This window comes from Sesamum indicum, unplaced genomic scaffold (assembly GCF_000512975.1).
Source record: "Sesamum indicum cultivar Zhongzhi No. 13 unplaced genomic scaffold, S_indicum_v1.0 scaffold00109, whole genome shotgun sequence".
NCBI lineage: Eukaryota > Viridiplantae > Streptophyta > Magnoliopsida > Lamiales > Pedaliaceae > Sesamum > Sesamum indicum.
In genome coordinates, this window is record NW_011628044.1 from 231630 (window position 1) to 250775 (window position 19146).

General features: G+C 36.1%; 2 protein-coding genes across 3 annotated transcripts; both read left to right on the forward strand.

Moving 5' to 3' along the window:
- On the forward strand, positions 1–3240 carry LOC105178852 (dihydrolipoyl dehydrogenase, mitochondrial-like). Its single transcript, XM_011102408.2, has 2 exons — positions 1–469; positions 1774–3240. The coding sequence occupies exons 1-2, from the start codon at positions 209–211 to the stop codon at positions 3022–3024; spliced, it is 1512 nt and encodes a 503-aa protein (XP_011100710.1). The 5' UTR covers positions 1–208; the 3' UTR covers positions 3025–3240.
- A 4474-nt stretch (positions 3241–7714) lies between these two features.
- Positions 7715–19063, forward strand: LOC105178853 (eukaryotic peptide chain release factor GTP-binding subunit ERF3A). 2 transcript variants are annotated; one of them, XM_011102409.2, is made up of 19 exons: positions 7716–7934; positions 8040–8081; positions 8287–8361; positions 9712–9777; positions 10086–10181; positions 10737–10848; positions 11598–11643; positions 11812–11883; positions 13272–13334; positions 13449–13603; positions 13689–13753; positions 14434–14584; positions 15100–15205; positions 16344–16479; positions 17058–17122; positions 17218–17382; positions 17604–17676; positions 17770–17846; positions 18655–19063. In XM_011102409.2, the coding sequence occupies exons 1-18, from the start codon at positions 7901–7903 to the stop codon at positions 17820–17822; spliced, it is 1575 nt and encodes a 524-aa protein (XP_011100711.1). In that variant the 5' UTR covers positions 7716–7900; the 3' UTR covers positions 17823–17846; positions 18655–19063. The 2 variants fall into 2 exon arrangements, with proteins under 2 accessions (XP_011100712.1, XP_011100711.1); XM_011102410.2 differs by lacking the exon at positions 8287–8361 and having other exon boundaries at positions 7715–7934.
- The last annotated feature ends 83 nt before the right edge of the window (positions 19064–19146 follow it).

Here is a 19146-nt window from a genome sequence, read left to right on the forward strand (position 1 = left end):
GGGAGGAATAAATTTCTCTTCTTTTATTAATTAAAAAAGTTAAAATTGGTGATTAGAAAATTGATTACATCAACGACAACCACATCATCTCCGATTCTCCTACAGGATTAAGAATTTTCCTTGAATTATTAACAACTCAATTCCACCTAATTAACAAACCCTCATATCCCTCAAAACCCACACATCCTCTCCCTCTCCCTCACATCAAATGGCTATGGCCACTATTGCTCGGCGAAGAGCCACCACTCTCTTCTCATCGTCCTCCAACCATCTCTCCACCCGCACGCGGATTCTCGCCAGGGGATTCGCTTCCGGATCCGATAACAACGACGTCGTCGTCATAGGCGGCGGTCCCGGTGGTTACGTCGCCGCCATCAAAGCCGCGCAGCTCGGCCTCAAGACTACGTGCATCGAGAAGCGCGGTACCCTCGGCGGCACCTGCCTCAACGTTGGTTGCATCCCTTCCAAGGTATCACCAAAACGTCTTTCCCCTATTTTTCTACATCTCCCATTCTTTTCTTTTATATTTTGATTTGGTTTTGAATTTGTGCTTTTCTTTTTATTAATTGATTTCCTATAACTATCCATGATTCTGACTTAATCATAATACATGCACTAGTATGAGCTGCTGTTTTGAGGATTTTTCATTACTTATTACTTAATTGGTCCCGGCATTATGTCTCGTCTAATTGAAATGCTTCTTCGAATCGAAATCGTTGTCAACGAAAATTTTCGTTTGGTGAATAGTAAGTGAAAGCTATATTTCCTTTTGGTGGTACCATAAAGGGCATTTTTAACTGCAGAATTTCATCTAGCTGATGTTCCATTTGAGATAGTGGAATTCAGCTGTGCTTATTATATAAGCTATTGAACATCATATATCTTTCGAGAAGCGTTGACCTTAAGATTCATAATTGGTTTGTTACCATTTTAGCATCTTGCAAAATTTGGTTACTCTTGGTTTGTTATAGGGTGGGAGTGTTGGCAGGCAGTTGAGCCAAGAAGGGAGACTTGAGGTACCATAAAACTTAAGTAAGGTTTTTGTGGCACTATAGCCACATTTTCATAGAACTGACACTGAAAGCTCTTCTCTACTTTGTTAGCTTGTCTCAGGTCATCTCCCTTGATAAACTTCTGGGTACTAGTTAGTGGCGTTCCATAGATTGTAACAAAAGATGGTTATGCATTTCCTCCATCAACAGAGGTTCTCAGTGTTCACTTATTTGATAGGATAAATATAACAATAAGTAAAAAGAACAAGCAAATTGCATTTCCTGGGTTTTCTCTTTAACTTTCTAAAGTTCATTAAATTTGTGGGACGGTTTGACTGCCACTCAACGTTACGTATAATGTATATCTGCAAACTTGAGAGGTCTGTAATATAATGGAGTTCTAACTAATGGCCTTGCTTCCTTGGATCTTTAACTTGTTGTCTTGCTTCAATATCTAATCCAATATTGTAATAAAGACCCCTAAATCTTATCTGAAATAGATGTAGTAGTAGGTGACCAATTTATCTATTTGTCAATCTAATTCGTCCATGTGAATGTTTTGAACAAATTCAAATAGTAATATATATTTCCTCCTTTCGATGGAGGGAGTTTATGACGTCATGTACTGTATTGTTTCGGTGGACTGTTACCAATTGTGAGCTTTCCTTGATCGGCGATGCGTTTGTCTGGTGAGATTTTTTGAACTTGTTTAATGGAATGGCACTCAGGATATCATGTTTTAATTTGTGCTCAATCTCTACATTCTTATCCATTTTGTCAGGCATTGCTTCATTCATCGCATATGTATCATGAAGCGAAGCATACATTTGCCAATCATGGTGTAAAGCTTGCGTCGGTTGAGGTTGATCTACCAGCCATGATGGGTCAAAAAGATAAAGCTGTGGGTAACTTGACTAAAGGTATTGAGGGTCTATTCAAGAAGAACAAAGTAAACTATGTCAAGGGGTATGGCAAGTTCCTTTCTCCTTCTGAAGTTTCAGTTGATACTTTGGAAGGAGGTAGCACAATTGTGAAAGGGAAGAATATCATTATTGCTACTGGATCTGATGTAAAAAGTCTGCCGGGTATAACCATTGATGAAGAAAGAATAGTGTCATCTACTGGGGCTTTAGCGTTGAAAGAGGTTCCAAAGAGACTAGTTGTTATAGGTGCTGGCTATATTGGTCTTGAGATGGGTTCTGTCTGGGGCAGGCTAGGGTCAGAAGTTACTGTTGTTGAGTTTGGCCCAGACATTGTTCCAACCATGGATGGGGAAGTCCGGAAACAATTTCAACGTTCCCTCGAGAAGCAGAAGATGAAATTCATTCTTAAAACTAAGGTTGTGTCTGTCGACACCACGGGGAATGGCGTGAAGCTGACCCTTGAACCAGCAGCTGGCGGTGACCAGACCAGTCTTGAGGCTGATGTTGTTCTTGTTTCTGCCGGTAGAGTTCCATTTACTGCTGGACTTGAATTGGATAAGATAGGAGTTCAAACTGACAAAGCTGGTCGGATCTTGGTAAATGAACGGTTTGCCACAAATGTACCCGGCGTATATGCCATTGGTGATGTTATTCCCGGACCAATGTTGGCTCACAAGGCTGAGGAGGATGGTGTTGCATGCGTTGAATATATTGCTGGCAAGGAAGGCCATGTGGACTATGATTTGGTTCCTGGGGTTGTTTACACACACCCTGAGGTGGCATCTGTAGGCAAAACTGAGGAGCAGGTGAAAACACTTGGAGTTGATTATCGTGTGGGTAAGTTCCCTTTCTTGGCAAACAGCAGGGCAAAGGCAATTGATGATGCTGAGGGGGTGGTGAAGATACTAGCTGAGAAGGAGACCGACAAGATTTTGGGTGTCCACATAATGGCACCAAATGCAGGAGAGCTCATCCATGAGGCTGTTTTGGCTCTGCAATATGGAGCATCAAGTGAGGACATTGCTCGCACATGCCATGCTCATCCAACTATGAGTGAGGCAGTGAAGGAGGCTGCCATGGCTACATATGACAAGCCCATTCACATTTAGGAAATACCTTATGTTATTTAATGAGTTGGGATTAGTTTTTGACCAAAACCTAGCATAGTTTTTGCATCAATTCCTGCCTTGCTCAAAATGATCGAGTGGTTGAACAAAGATCTCCCTTCTTTTCTTCCCATTCCATTTGGGAAAATATTGCTGTACTTGAATGAAATGCTCTTCTCATGATAATGTGAGTAATAAGAAATTAGGTTGATACCAAAACTCTTGGGTGGTTTTTGGTGTAGGTGGTTTTGAGTAGGCTATTCCTACATTAATCCTGGTAATAATAATAGGGTTAATTATACTGACCTTGATACTATAGGAATATACAAATTTTCCTTTCTCACCATTAAAATTACAAATTGCTTGTTTTGACTAGCAGGTATTAATCATATGTAACGGTAGGTGTTTAAATAGTCATTTTCCCCTTATATATATATATATGAAATTAGAAATGATTCAATAAAATTGAAAATAGAAGTGGATCAAAATATCCTCAAGTATTTTCTTTTTCAAATATTTATTTTTCCACCACGTTCCTCAATCCTCACCCCAACTTTCTCTTTCTTCCGCTGTTTCCCTAATTTTCTTCCCTATCCTAACCATCACCACTCTGTTACCAGTAATTCACGATCGCACCACCACTCTCCTCTCCAGTATCTATCACCATCCACCAAGACTCTTTGATGACAATTGATTGTAAGCGCCACCGCCGTTGCGGGGTCAAAGCTCCGATTGGGGCGTCTGCAATGAATTCTGATTTCTTTATGGTTGTAGGAAATACGGATTCGAGCAGAGGAGTTATTTGGGGAAGGGGCAGTGCTTGAGGGCGGGCTGTTGGTGAACGCAATGTGGCGCACTGGTGATCGGGGTTTGGTTGGGGGAAGACGGGAATAGTGCGTCAAGGAAAAAAAGGGTTGAGCAAGATGATAATCATTTTTCTAATTTTATTTCCGTCTTTATTTGTTTTTTTCTTTTCAATTAATTGTTTTGCTTAGTATGAAATTATTAAAAGTATTTTGTTTTATTTGCTTTACTTGAAAATAAAAAGGAGGAAAATGTTTTTCTTGAATAATTTAAAAAATACTTATGTGTTCAATATTTGTTACGTATAGAATAGAATTAAAATACATTAGAATTAGAGTTGTTTAAATTTTTACTTCACATAATAAAATTGGCTAAATTAGTGAAATTTGCCTCAATATCTTTAACATTTAAATAATATATAAGTTTTATTTTATTGCTTACTATAAAATAATTATAACTTCAACAAAATATGCAAAATAGATATTTTTCTTTTTACACAGACGGACATTTTTTTACAGGGGGTAGTATGCATTTTTCCTTTTTTTCATGAGATCATCTAAATAGAAGGGACAATTTGTAAGGTGAATATATTTGAAGAAGAAGTTTTATGTAATTTTCATAATAAGAGTGGGAAATTTGAATATTTTCATATTGGTAGGGAAGTCAGTATAATTAACTCTTAATAATCTATGAATTCAAGTTAGAGATATTCATTAACCATTATCTAGTTTTAATCTAATTCTAAGTTAATATGACTGATGATCTCACTCACTAAAACAATAACCCATTTTGTAACGCATAGAAAACAGATTCGAGCAATGAAATCGAAAACTAAAGATCCCCTTACAAGTCAAGTGTATATAATGAAAATTCTTGTCATTACACGAATCTGTTTATCTTCTTCCAATTTTCACTAAATTCATTCACAAACTGCACCAAATTGATTAAGAATTACTTGAAAAAATCCATGATTGTACTAGTTTCCTGATAATCTATCTGCAATATAAGTCCTCCATTACCCCCCAAACCACCTCTCCAGTTGCAGTAAAATGGGGAGAATGCTACTTTCTCTGTTATTTCCTCTCCTCTTTGTAATGTTAGGATGTCTGGCTAACGCAACACCAGACCCAACACCATCAGACTTGATCACAACAATTTGTTCACAAACAACTAATGTTCCTCTGTGTCATCTGATATTAAGTCCAGGTGGTCGTGTTGCCGGTGCAACTCTTAGAGACCTAGCCAAAATCTCTCTCAAACCAACATTACTAACTGCTACAGAAACTTTTAAGCTGATCATCATGCTATTTAAGGTTGAAAGGAAGCGAAAGACCAGACAGCGGTTTCGGTCATGCTTGAAGGACTATGTTGAGGCCATTAGAGGGGTCAGAGAGTGGGAGGCTTTGCTCAACTCTGGCAATTATAGCTCCCTGTACGCAAAGGCAGTGGCTATCGCCATTCGCCCTCTTCACTGTGATCAGAATTTTGCGCAACAACCAAGTGAGCCAGATCAACTTAGAGGAGCCAACCAGAAGTTTAAAGATATTTGCAGCATCATAACCGTTATTTCTGATCATTTAAACCAAAACAACTAATACTTATTTACATACCCAATGTTTCACATGGTTCAGAAATGAAATAATTTTCCGCCTTCAATGTGATGAATCTTGCGTGGAATGCCTGGGGAAATAATTGTATATATATGTTTGCAAACTTCAGCTTATCAATTTTTGGTCAAACTTCATAATAGCTATTTGCCAATCTTTAAAACTCTTGGATACGCATTGACTGGCAAGCCAAACATAACAAAAGACGACCAAAGCTTCAGAGTAGATGAAATCAAGATGGAATTGCCCTTTGCTCTAATTAAGCCATTCATATTGTTCTTCTTCATACTTTGCAATATAACATTCCTGCGGGTCCGTGCAAAAACATCAAATGACTTGATCTCTGATGTCTGCAAAAGAACAACAACTCCGAAACTGTGCTTGCAGATTCTAAAATCAAATGGTAGAGCTCGTAAGGCCTCTTCTCCTCTTGAACTTGGGGAAGTCTCAATGGACTTGAGCAAATCCAGTGCTAAAGCAACGAAAAACATGATACTCTTCTCGTCTCTAAGAACAAGAGATAAGGGACTGAAAGAACGATACAAATCATGTGCTGTGAATTACGACAGTGCCTTATATTACATTAACATTGCAAACCAGTACTTTAAAGGTGGTGATTATGCAAGTGTAGGCAGATATACAGCAGCTGCACTAAATGAGCCAATTGCTTGTAGACACAACTTTGCAAGGGCTGAACCAACATGGCTCAGGGAAGGGAACGGCAAGTTGGAATGCCTTTGCAGTGTCGTTTTGGTTATTAGTGACCATCTATCTGGGAGACACTGCTCATTTCCTGCTGGCTAATATTTACCCAATGTTTGATGAGATTTAGGAAGAAAATGCAAATTGGATGGTCTTGAGCTTCCTTTATTATTTGTCGAAGATATGACTTGGAATAACGAATTGCTATGTTTACAGGTTTAAAACCTGATAAAATAAAAAGGTGAATTGCACTTATCAGATATCATAGAAACGGACTATATCATAAATTTGGCTTGACATGTCATGATGGCATCAATGGTTGATAGTTAGTGCAAAGTGGAAAAATTTGTTTTATGGGAAAGAATCGTAAAGATTAAGCTATAGAGATTAGCCCCATTTTCCCAGATCATGACTTTAATACGCTTTTCTCTCCCACTATACCAAGACATCATGAAAATACTACATAAGATATGGCACTACAAGCACCAGGAGCAACTTTCAAAGTTACAGAAAGCAATATGAAAGTGTTCTTTGCTTCTACTTCTACACAAAAGTTTGTACTTGTTTATTTTCTCATGTCTATAATCGGCAGCAAATGACCTTATCAATGATATCTGCCAGAAAATGAAAAATCCTTTGTGCTGAAAGATTCTGAAATTTGATCGTAGGGAGAAGTCGCTTTAGAAATGGCAGCGGCCTGCATGGACTCAACTGCCAGGATGCTCTGATCACTTGAAAGAACAAGAAATCATCAGCTAAGAGAGAAGTTTGAGAATCGTTGGGTATATTATGCATTTATCTATAATTACTTGGAAGAAGCAAAAGACAGCATCAGCAGCAGCGATGTCAATAGCAATTTCAGCGACCAGCTTTTGAAGCGAAGAAACTAAAACAAGAAAATGAAAAGTTGAAATGCCTCTGCCAAATAAAAATACTACTTCCATACCAGTTATGTGAAGTGCAGTATTCTGAAGCAATCAATGCTCATACTGAATGGGGGAACAGTGTCAAAATCTGGTGACAATAAAAAGTTGGCCTCCCTTGCCCTCAACAAACCTGCCTGCTTTTATCAAATATGTCAACAATGATAGGACGAGTCTTTTTGGCATCATTGTGGTTATGTCAAACAAAGTAGCAGCAGCATGAAAAATGTTGCACAGTACACCATTATATATGCACAACCAAGATACTAATGTTTGCTGTAATTACAATTTGTTGTGGCAATATCTTAAATATATGTTAATCAACAAGTGGTGTTAAGCTTGTAAATATACACAGTATTCATTCATTGCCGTTCTTAATATTTTATTCATGTACGAATATGAATATTACACTATCAAAATAATAAATTATATGACAATTACAATATAATTATCGTACGTATATCATACTTGCTCTGTAAATAATTTGGTTCGATCATACTTTGGTCCGCTCAAGAATTTTTCTAATTTATCTTGAATTTAGATATATGCACTTTTATTCCTATCTTTCAGAAAGCCCATCCCGTCAACTAATGCGCTATTCCATATAATTACTGGGCTTTGGCCCTTGTAATTATGGGCCAAAAAGTAAAGATAGGCCTTTTGGTCAAAAAACCCTACTACTGCCCCGGCGCTCCCAGGTTGCTTGCGCCTTACCCATCGTCTAGAGCCTTCATCATCCACCAAAGATCTCTACTCCACCGCTCCTATTCTCTATTACAACGTCTGAATCTAATCTAGCACACTCTTTTGTTCGATTGTGATTTTGTGTTAGTTTTACGGGCCATGTCGGAATTGGACCAGACGCTTCCTCGCCCGGGTCTGACACCGTTCCTCATTTCCCCCTTTGTTTTTTGTCATGATTTTAATGCGTCCTGGGTGCGGAATTTGACTTCGTTTGTTTTTTATTTTTCTGAATTTTTAGATATTGAGGAGGATATCAAGGCCTTGCAGCTTGATTCATCTGGTATATTGTTCTTTGATTTGCTTTTTCTCTTTGGTGGTTATTTCTATTATAAGTATGACCTATCTTTAGGACAACAAGTTCTTTGTTATTAGCATTTTCTGTTCATTTATTGTATTATGTACTATTATGTGTTCTTCTTTTGTTCCTGGAATATAGTATCGTGATACTCGATATTTTTGGGTTGTGGGTTTTTGTTGAATGATAGCTGAAGATGGTGTCACGGCTAATGCAGACGATGGGAAGCCTGACGTAGTTATCAATTCTGATGAAACGGATGTAGGTGGGTAGCATTAAATATGATGCGCTTAATAGTTTATAGGTTGAGGAAAATCTACTTTCCAGCATTTTTGTTTGGGAATTGTCTGCTAGGATGCTTGGTTGATTGCCTCCTTGTGTTAAAACTTGTTACTTCACTACAAATATGTTTTTCTTCTTAAGATACAACACTAATCTCACTTGGGTTGTGGTGTAATTTAATAATGGCTTCATGGACCGGGTGTCTAAACTCTTATGAACTAGGGCTGACCTTTTTTTTATGCTGTTGTTTATGCCTTGTGTGGAACTGCTCTCATGGATTACTTCAATGCATACCATATTAGCACTTTCCATGAATTACTTGAGTGCACACCAAAGTTCATATTACATTTTCCTCTTGAAAGTTGAGAAAGGAAACATCTAAACTTCCTAGCTTTACCTGAGTGATAGTGATGATGGTTGGCTTGATAATTAGGTTAATAGATTGGTGTCTAGTGTTTACAACACGTTGATCTAATCCAAAAAGGAACATTATGTAAGCTTGAGATTTTGAGAGACGATTAAGCTGCATTGAGATGGGGAACACATCGGTCAGGAGTAAAAAGATGTCTTTGGGTAACTTGAACGGAAGTTCTCTTATGCCTGCCATATAGCTTAGTGATTTAGTGCAATGTGAGTATTTTCACTCACAAGTAGCAAAGAGAATATTGAAGCATCAGTATGATAGGAGAATGAAAACTTTTTTTAACTTTAGTGCCTCCTTATGTGTAATATGGTGGCCTGTGCTTTAGAGTTTGCTAGTAGAGGGCCGCTAGATTTATTTTCTATGTTGTTTTGTTCATCTTCTTCATTTTACATTTTAAAGAAGATAGTTGTTGGAATGAAACTATATCTGACCTCAATCATCTGCACTATTTTGATGAAGAAATACTCAATAATGTGGCTCAACATATTTATGGCCTTTTATATTTCTATTACCTCTGGTAAACCAAATAATGGTTAATGTGTAATGCACTCACTTCATAAAGTTGATAATACTTAGTTATTAAGGAAATGAGAAAAGTTACGGCTGATAATGAAGCTATATTATGATATGTTTTAGAATTCAAGATGTGTATTTCATATCTTTATGCAGCATGACTGCATGAGGACTTATTTTGCAAGTATGTTGGTGCAAGGAATATGATGATAAACAAAATGAAGGAATTGCTTTAGATTTTGTATGGAAGTTTCTCTCTCATATCCTTGCTTTCTCCTTCATGCATGTATTCACCTTCATTTATAATTGATTGAATTAGGTAATACATTTTTGTCATATTAGTAAATTATTTATGCCAAGTGACATTGAAAAATATTACCTTGCTGATGACTTCAGGCTTGACGGATGTGGCACATCCTAACTCCAAACCAGTGCAAGACGAGCCAGAAGTTGTTGTAGAAGGTATGCCATTCCAAGGAGAACTTTATTGAACATACAAAGTCATCAACTTTTTTGTCCTTAACTGTATGTGGCTAGAAGATAATGATAAATTTCAATATTGTATTTCTGTTTTTTTTTTTTAATTATTTATTTTTATTTTATTCTTAGGAATTGGGATTGTATTCCGTGAGTTGAGGGATGGCCTCAGATATTAAGAAATTACTGACCTTTCACATATATATATGTATATATTCCAGGTTGCTTATGGAATGTTTCTATCTCCTATAAGTTTGTGCTTATGGTTTTATGTTTTTATCTTGTTTGTTCAGTCAAAGAAAAGGAAGCCCCTCCTCCAGATGATCTTGAAGATGAGGTGGAGGATCAAAAGAAGCGACACTTGAATGTTGTATTTATTGGTCATGTTGGTAAGGGCATTTCCTTAATCCCTCAGTTTCTTTAGCCTCTCTGTCCAAAATTGAGTGCCCCTTTGATTCGTGTTAAATTTTATGGAAACTGGGATGTTTTTCTGTTATTAAATAATTTAAATTGGCAAGTCACATCATTTCTTTACATAAGATTACATTTGGAAAGTATAGTTTAGGAAAATAGGATGATATTTATGAACATTCAGAAAGGATACACAAGACCAGATGTGGTGGAGGGAGTCTCTATCTCAGTCTCTAATATTTCAGTTGGATATGATTGTGACTTTTGTGTTACTGGATTTTAGCACGCCTAGTTAGTTGTTACCTTAGACATGCTCTATCTTATAAATAGTGGATGCCTTTTTTTTTCATTTTTCATTGTTCCATAATCATAGCCTTTTTCTTACTTTCCCACTCTTAAAAGAGCATAATACAGTAAATGGGGAAAGTGGCATTATTAGAACTTCACTCTCTGAATCTTTCTGCTCATGCGCTCTGACTTCAGAGACTTTCAGTGTTTCTAACTTAAAGGATTGTTCTTTATATGGTGTGCAGATGCTGGGAAGTCGACAATTGGAGGGCAAACATTATTTCTCAGTGGTCAGGTTGATGAGCGAACCATCCAAAAGTATGAAAAAGAAGCTAAAGATAAAAGTAGAGAGAGTTGGTGAGTGCTTCTTTTCATGGTGTTATTAACCAGTGGTAAGGGTTCATGTGAGCTTGATATTAGAATTTCTGCTAGGCATTACTTGATTAAAAAGCATTGCTTAGTGACTTATGGCCATTGCATAACGGTGGGAATTTGTACCTTATAGACTATAGTTGAAATTGTATTTATCAATCATGAGTTCCATTTATCTTTTATAGTCCTTGTCGGAATTACTCTTATAATTGAAATCTATTATGATTAAAAGAGAGCTGTGCTTGGCTACATGCACTTTGGGCTATATGGTAAAGGTCACAGCGATTCTTTTGTAGCTGCTAGATTGATATCACTTATTCAATTACATGTACTTTGATATTCCAACTTTTTTCCATCTGTTACCAAGTTATGAAAATGTCCTCTTTTCTCTAGTTGGTTGGATGAGGTTTCAGATTTCACGTGTTGGAGAGGTATAGAACTCTTGGATTCAAACATGTCCCTAGTTTGCAGCCTACCCTGTTGTTCTAGTCCCTGCTTCCTTGCCTGATTAGTCTTTCTGTATCTACCTGATATTGTAGTTGAATTAATGTGATTTGTGATCTAGATTATGCAGGACAAAATATTTGAGCTCATTCTTTGCTGCTGTTTTCATCTCTGATGTTTGGATGTTGTCAATCTGTATTCGGTTTGATGTCATTAACTGTACTGAAATAAATTGCTTGATCAGCGCTAATAATACCGGCTTCCTACTTATGGTTTTCTTGAAAAACTAGGTATATGGCTTATATCATGGACACAAATGAAGAGGAGAGGGCTAAGGTACTTATCCGTTTGTAGTTGTTTGGTTAATGGTCTGTGTTTTTTTTTCTTCAAATGCCTTTCTTTGCAGGGTACTTATCCGTTTGTAGTTGTTTGGTTAATGGTCTGTGTTTTTTTTTCTTCAAATGCCTTTCTTTGCAGGGTAAGTGTGTATGAATCATATTGCAGGGAAAAACAGTTGAAGTAGGAAGAGCGCACTTTGAAACAGAAACGACCAGATTTACTATATTGGATGCCCCGGAAAAACAGTTGAAGTAGGAAGAGCGCACTTTGAAACAGAAACGACCAGATTTACTATATTGGATGCCCCGGTAACCACTGTTTATATATTTAATTTTTTCAGCTTCAGTATTCTTTTGACCTATTTCATTTTTATTATTATTATTTTTTAACATGTTTATTTGCATTCATCTTTTTGAATCAAAAGCTTAGTTTGTCCACACGATGAAGTCCTCGTTCCATTTTTTTCCCATTTCGTTTTTACTTTTCCAAAACTTATGGGCGGCTAGAACAGGGTCTGAGTTGACAGGGTTTTGGGGGAAAACTTTATTAGTAAAGTATAAGGCGATGTTTACATTTTATTGTTGATGTTGGGCTCTATCGGCCAGATGTTTGACTTGCCGTTCAAGTTCTATGTTTATGCTGCTGCACGTTTACTCTTCTTTTTTGAGTGTCTTTGTTCTTAGTTCACTTTGTGGTCTCTAACTTGGTGCTTTCTCTAGATTTGTACCCTGATTTGGGCCGACTTGATTCTTATGAATATTTGTGTTTGATTTTTGGTATGCTCGATGATACTCTTTGTCTTGAAGGCTGAAATCTGGTAGAGACTATAAAAGCATGAGTCTTGAAACTTGATCAGCTCTTGGATGTGATTTCTATAACTGATTTGATGTTAATATCTTTATCACGAATCATTCTGAAGTCCTACATCAGAATTTAAAATATCTGTGTTTGTTGGAGATGCTCATTGCATTAGTGATGAAATGAGATTAATTGAACCCAAGTGAAGGAAAGTGTAGCCTTGTTGATTTCTTATGGGTTAATAGGTATATAAAAGATGTCATATTTTATACTTTATATTATTTAAGAGCACTTAATATAATTGTTTGTTTTTTCTCGTGTATTTTTAAGAATCATACATAAAGTTATACTCCTTTATCTAACAATAACTTCCTTTTGTATTTTACATAAGTTGTTGCACTTCTTGTTTATATACATTAGTATTTCTTTTACATATTTTTTACCCAAGAAACTTGCAGAATAAATTATATACTCAAGCATAAACATCAATTATGTCAAAATAAGCTTGTAGCTGTATGCAAGCTTATTTTTTGTTAGTTATTCATATAGTAACTTCAAAATTTGAAAAACACCTTTGAGAATATTCCTTTTTTCCCGTACTATTTACTCGTTTAATCAAAAGATGATTAAAATTAAGTTTTTAAAGCTATACTCCGTTGAATTACATAATTATTGAACTTCCATTTTTGCCCTATTGTTTTGATGGATCCATGTAGAATGTGCTCATGTTATTTGTCAATAATTCCTTTAAGTTCAGGTAATCTGCATACTGCCTTCTTATGGATTACCATTGCTTGTTTTTGTGTCTTTGGGTTCTGCTTCTCCAGGGTCACAAAAGCTATGTACCTAACATGATCAGTGGGGCATCACAAGCAGATATAGGTGTACTTGTAAGTACTGCATCGATGTTTTGGAAGTTGAAAGTGAATTATGAATATGAAATTTCTGATTGTTTGTTGTCCCTATATCACAAATTTTATTCCCACCTTTCGACTTTGCTCCAGGTAATTTCTGCTCGGAAGGGAGAATTTGAAACAGGTTATGAGAGAGGTGGACAGACACGTGAACATGTGCAACTAGCTAAGACATTGGGAGTCTCTAAGCTTCTGGTTGTTGTGAACAAAATGGATGAGCCAACTGTTAAATGGTCAAAAGAAAGGTGCTTTCTAATGTGATTTTTTATGGGCATCTGTTTAATATGGATTTCATCTTCTCATTGTGTGGTACCCTTATAACAACTGCAGATTTGATGAGATTGAGTCGAAAATGGTATCATTTCTGAAGTCTTCAGGTTATAATGTGAAAAAAGGTAACGTCGTCTTTGAACAAATTATTGATATGTTCAATGTCATTTCTGTTTACTTTTGGATGCTTCTCACTTGGATTCATTCAGTTTATTTTACTTAATTGCTTGATTATGAAGAATCATATGTCACTCTAGAGGCACTTAGGCAGAAATATATGTTTGTCTCTTTCTCCCAAAAAGCATATTCACAAAACAATTATGAACTTTTAGGAAATAAATTCTTTCTCGCGCTAGTTTGCTCTTGCTTAACACTAAGGTACACTTTTTATTTGTATTCTTCAGATCCTCATCCTCCTTTGTCTGAATGGAAGCAGGAAAAAGTTACTTTCTGTAAAAAGTACGTAGAAATGTTAAATCCTAAATGGACATTTTTTCAGTAGAATACGGGACAATTTTGTATTTTTGTTATGCCTATGTGAACTTTTCCATAAGAAGCAGGTATGTGCATATTCGGGCGTTAAAGGTACTGTCTAATATGATCAGACCCTTAGACACTGATGCGAATTTCTTGTTTTCTTAAATGAAACTTGTGTAATAAAGAATCATCTTTATTTTCCTTTTACGTTTCATGATGGGGTCTAAAGAAAGTTCTGGTTCTGTTATGTGTTTGCTGGTCACTTCTTGTCCTTAAGTTTTTCTTTTTCCCTTTTTTGGCTTGCCGTGCGGGCATTATATCTTTTCAGATGTTCAGTTTCTTCCGATATCTGGTCTTCTGGGGACAAATATGAAAACCAGAGTGGAGAAAAGTGTATGCCCATGGTGGAATGGTCCATGCCTTTTTGAAGCGCTTGATGCTATTGAAGTTCCACTGCGTGATCCAAAGGGTCCATTCAGGTAGAGATCTTTATTTATTCTGGTTTTGGCTTCTTTTATCTTGGTCTCACCGGACAATTGCGTATACCATATATTCTAAAAACTCTTTGTGACCTTTGCTGTCATGTATGACGGACCTTTGGACAGCAGGTCTATTTTCATCCTGGTTATTGTTGTATCAACTCATAGCCTGTTTGGTGGTTGCTTATTCTGTTCTGGTTGCCTATGAAAAATGCAGTTTGCTATGTAGCAATTGTTTCGTCATTCTGTGGATGCAACACTGTTATTTATATCATCTTTTATCTCATTCATTATGATATGTAAAGTTGTAACCCTTTTCCTTGTTATCTTCAGTGCTGTATTTTTAAGACATTACTGGAACCTGTCAACTTTTGCTGTTTACGGAACATTTAGTTAGTCTCTCTGGATAGTAGAACCCTTATCTTTACTTTGTCAGTAAACTTGAGATTCTTTCCCCTCTTTCTTGATTTACTTGGAAGTTTGATCAAGCCTAATTTATCTACTTGTTTCTGTAGAATGCCTATTATTGACAAGTTTAAAGACATGGGAACTGTTGTCATGGGAAAAATAGAATCTGGGAGTGTTCGTGAAGGTGATAGTTTGCTCGTCATGCCAAATAAGGTGCTCTTTTGGTCCTTGTCAAGTCTAATTTACTATTTTCTAATATGGCAGAGGGTAAATGCCACTTATGGTCCTTAAATTTGAGCTTTACATCACATCAGGTCCTTTCTAATTGAAATTTAAGGTTAAAAAGTTAACAGGTACAAGTTATGAAATCTAGTATTGTAATTGGCAGGTAAGTTCATAAAATTTTATACAAGCAAATACACAAAACAATGTTATGAAACTTTTTAACAGACTGCTAATACCTTGTATTTATTACAGTAATTAATTTTAAAAAGATATTGTTTGGATAGTGTAAACATTTTTGCAACTGGAGAATTGTTCTGATGAGTTTTTCCGTTAATAGCTTATTTCAATGGAATTTATACAAATAAATATATGTAAAAAATTCTAGAGATCTTTTGAAAATGAACAGTTCAAATTGATCTACAGTTGAAGTCCTTAGATAAAATTGAGACATTAAATTAGTTAAAGATACTCTGGAAGGTGATTTTACAGTTTGGGTCAAGGTTGTAGTTAAACTCAGCTTTCAGAGTATTTTGACTAATTTACTGAATTAACTTTTCTCTTATAAATTGGTGTGATTTACTATATGTTCCTATTGATTCTTAAAAATTTTCAGAATTTTTAATGTATATTTAATGTTCTAAAATGTTTCAAAGTAATCTGATAAGCCGCAGAGTGAATCTTGATAGGGCTTTGATTATGGGAGCTTTTTCATTATTTAAAACATCTTTTTTATGTATCAAATTTTATTTTAATAAATTTATGATGTTTGAAGTTTCCTACAATTCTTTTTTTCATAATTTTATCATAAGTACTTAATTCTATAAAACTTCATGACCTTGATGTCCGACTAAAATATTGTATCTGATATTTTCTTAATGATGTATTGATAGTTTTGCCAGTAGATTTTCATGATAATTTGACTTGAAGGGACAAAGTGAAACATAATTTGAAATTGACGTACTGTAAATCACGGAACATTAAAGACTTAAATGGTATAATACTTAAACCGTTAGTGGCATTTTGCTGTATGTCAGGTTTATGATTTTCTATTTAAGCAGGTTAATTTATTTTTCTGATAGTTTGTAAAAGGACATTGACATAAATATTACATTCTGCTAATATTCAGGTACCTGTGAAGGTCCTTGGCATCTACTGTGATGAAGACAAAGTAAGGCGTGCAGGACCTGGTGAAAACTTGCGAGTAAGGGTGTCTGGGATTGAGGAGGAGGATATCATAGCTGGTTTTGTTATGTGTAGTGTTGGTAGGTATTTTGGGAGGAGCTCCTTCGTTCTCTCCTTCTATCTATCCTTTAAAGAAAGTACTAGGGCCTGTGAAGGTTTCTTTGTTGTTCTTATGCTGCATTCCTATGTTTGGTTTGTGCGGATTTGTTAATGTACTGGCACTTGCAATGACTTACTGTCACTGAAAAGACCATGAAACCTTTTTAATCAAAACTTTAATTTCTTTAAAGGTTCCGAGCTTTGAAATTTAAATTATCTGACCTACTATATGCGATTTAATTTGAATTATAAGAAAAGGTTGGTGATGAATTTTCAGGGTATGTTAGAACTTGTTGCTTTGGCATGCTTTCAGTGCTTGAATTCAGTCTTTTTTCATAAATCTATTGAATAAAGAATAATGTGTTGCATTGAAGAGGTGAGGAACTTTCGAAGTTTGGTTTTCCCTAATGGTGATTAGTGTCATTTAAGAGATACCAAGTTTTTAACTGCACAGCCTTCCAAAAGCATCTGTAGCTGAATTATATAATTGTTAGCTTGTTTCTACATTTCAGGTTTTGATACTCTTTTTTCATGACCTAAAATGTTATTTTATGTGCAGCAAAACCAATACATGCTGTTTCTGAGTTTGTTGCCCGCTTACAGATTCTGGACACAATTGATAATGTATGTTTTTTATTCTGATGAATTTCTGTTTGTTCATTCCTTGTTTTTGGCTACTCATTTGGGAAAAATGTTAATCCAGTCTGTTACCTTTTCAGGCAATCTTTTGTGCTGGTTACAAGGCTGTTCTACACATCCATGCAGTAGTGGAGGAATGTGAAATTGTTGAACTGATGCTGCAGATTGATCCAAAAACCAAAAAAACTATGAAAAAGAAACCTCTCTTTGTTAAGAAAGGTGCTGTTGTTGTATGCCGTGTTCAGGTCAGTTAAATACACATTTTTGTGTCTATGATTACAATTACTTTCACTTTTTTCTGTAAATCGCTCTACTGTAGTTGATCTTGTCAGTCTTGCAGTGATATGGATGACTCATTGAAAACCATACAATTTGAATAATTCTATGCAATTGCTCTAGCTAATTATAGTGTTAATCTGATGGCATGTTCATGACGTTAGTTCTGCTGATATATTATGCTTCACAGGTAAATAACTTGATATGCGTTGAGAAGTTCTCTGATTTTGCACAGCTTGGACGATTCACTCTTCGTACTGAAGGTTAGAATAACATTTACATTATTAATCATACTTAGTAGCTTGTGCTTTTCTCAGCCTTCTAAATTAGATGCCCATGATTTTCGTTTTTGCCAGGGAAAACTGTTGCTGTGGGAATGGTGACTGATCTCCCTACTGCAAGTGAATAGTTTGTAACAGTTTGTCCATGAGATGTGAGTTTCTTGACTTGGATTCCACGTGAAATTTTACCGTCTCCTCTGATTTTGTGATTATTGATTCAGTGCATTGGACTGAGTTATGATATTTCCTTTTTGTTAGAAGCTTGAACACTTCCACTTCTTTCAATAATCAAGGTATTGCACTATTGTCAATACCTACTAGGCATTAGGTATATCAATTGTTTTCTAGTGATACTAAGTACTGCTATTGCCACTTGTATGCTGTTAAGGGTTTTGGACTTTGTATCTCAAGATAGACAGGCGAGAATGGCTGTGTATTGCCACTTGTATGCTGTTAAGGGTTTTGGACTTTGTATCTCAAGATAGACAGGCGAGAATGGCTGTGTTGCCTAACTCATGTGCTTCCTCTATGTTATCAGATTTGTGTAACTGCTTATATAATTTGAGAGGATTGTAAAGATTTTTGTTGTGTTCTAACTTACGTCCTCTCTCTCTCCTCTGTCTTTTGTGAGGATGTAAGCACCGTCCTGCGATTGCATTAGATTTCGGTTCCCTGTCAATCCTACAAACTCATGATCAGGATAAATAATGTTCAAAAGGCCTTGAATTTATTTGTGACCTTTGAGGAGCCAAATGGGGTGAAATCTCATGTATCTCTGACGAATGTGGAACATTGTATTTAAGTTTTTGTTGGACGCTTGATCATGCTGCCCCTCTAAATAGTGTTTTCTCTAGCACACCAATGTGACTTGTGTGCTTGAGACATTAAAGAGCATATGGTATGTCCTACTGGACTGTTCCGTTGTTTGATGCAATGCTGACATATACTTTGCTGTTGCAGGTAAGGTGGGCAACTCATTCCAACGTTCTACCTCAGCAATCAAAATGAAAGCATGAGCTACTTTTATTGGAATGGCAGGTTGATCAGTATACAGAGTCGTGATTGTCATCATGTTGCCCTTACGGAGTAGTTTGCCATTATTTGTAGCTTTCTATATGAAGCTTTGTTGAGATTTTCCCAAGTCTTGTCAAATATAATGCGGGTTGTCCTAAACTGAGGTGTATATGATTGAGAGGTGGTTATACCTGGTCGATATGCCTGCACAATTTATTTGTGTTGGTAGGTGGTTGTTTTAGCAGAACAACAATATACAGTTGACGGATAGAAAAATGTGTTAACCTGGTAATTGTACTTGGCACAGAGTTGTTCCACCATTTTCTGTTTAATGGAAAGAAATCACTCAGACGCATGTTGGTGGAAGCTTTATTCACTGGTAAAGACTATGTTGGGCATGTTGTGTTGGTAAAGCAACTAGTTTCGAGAGAAATATTT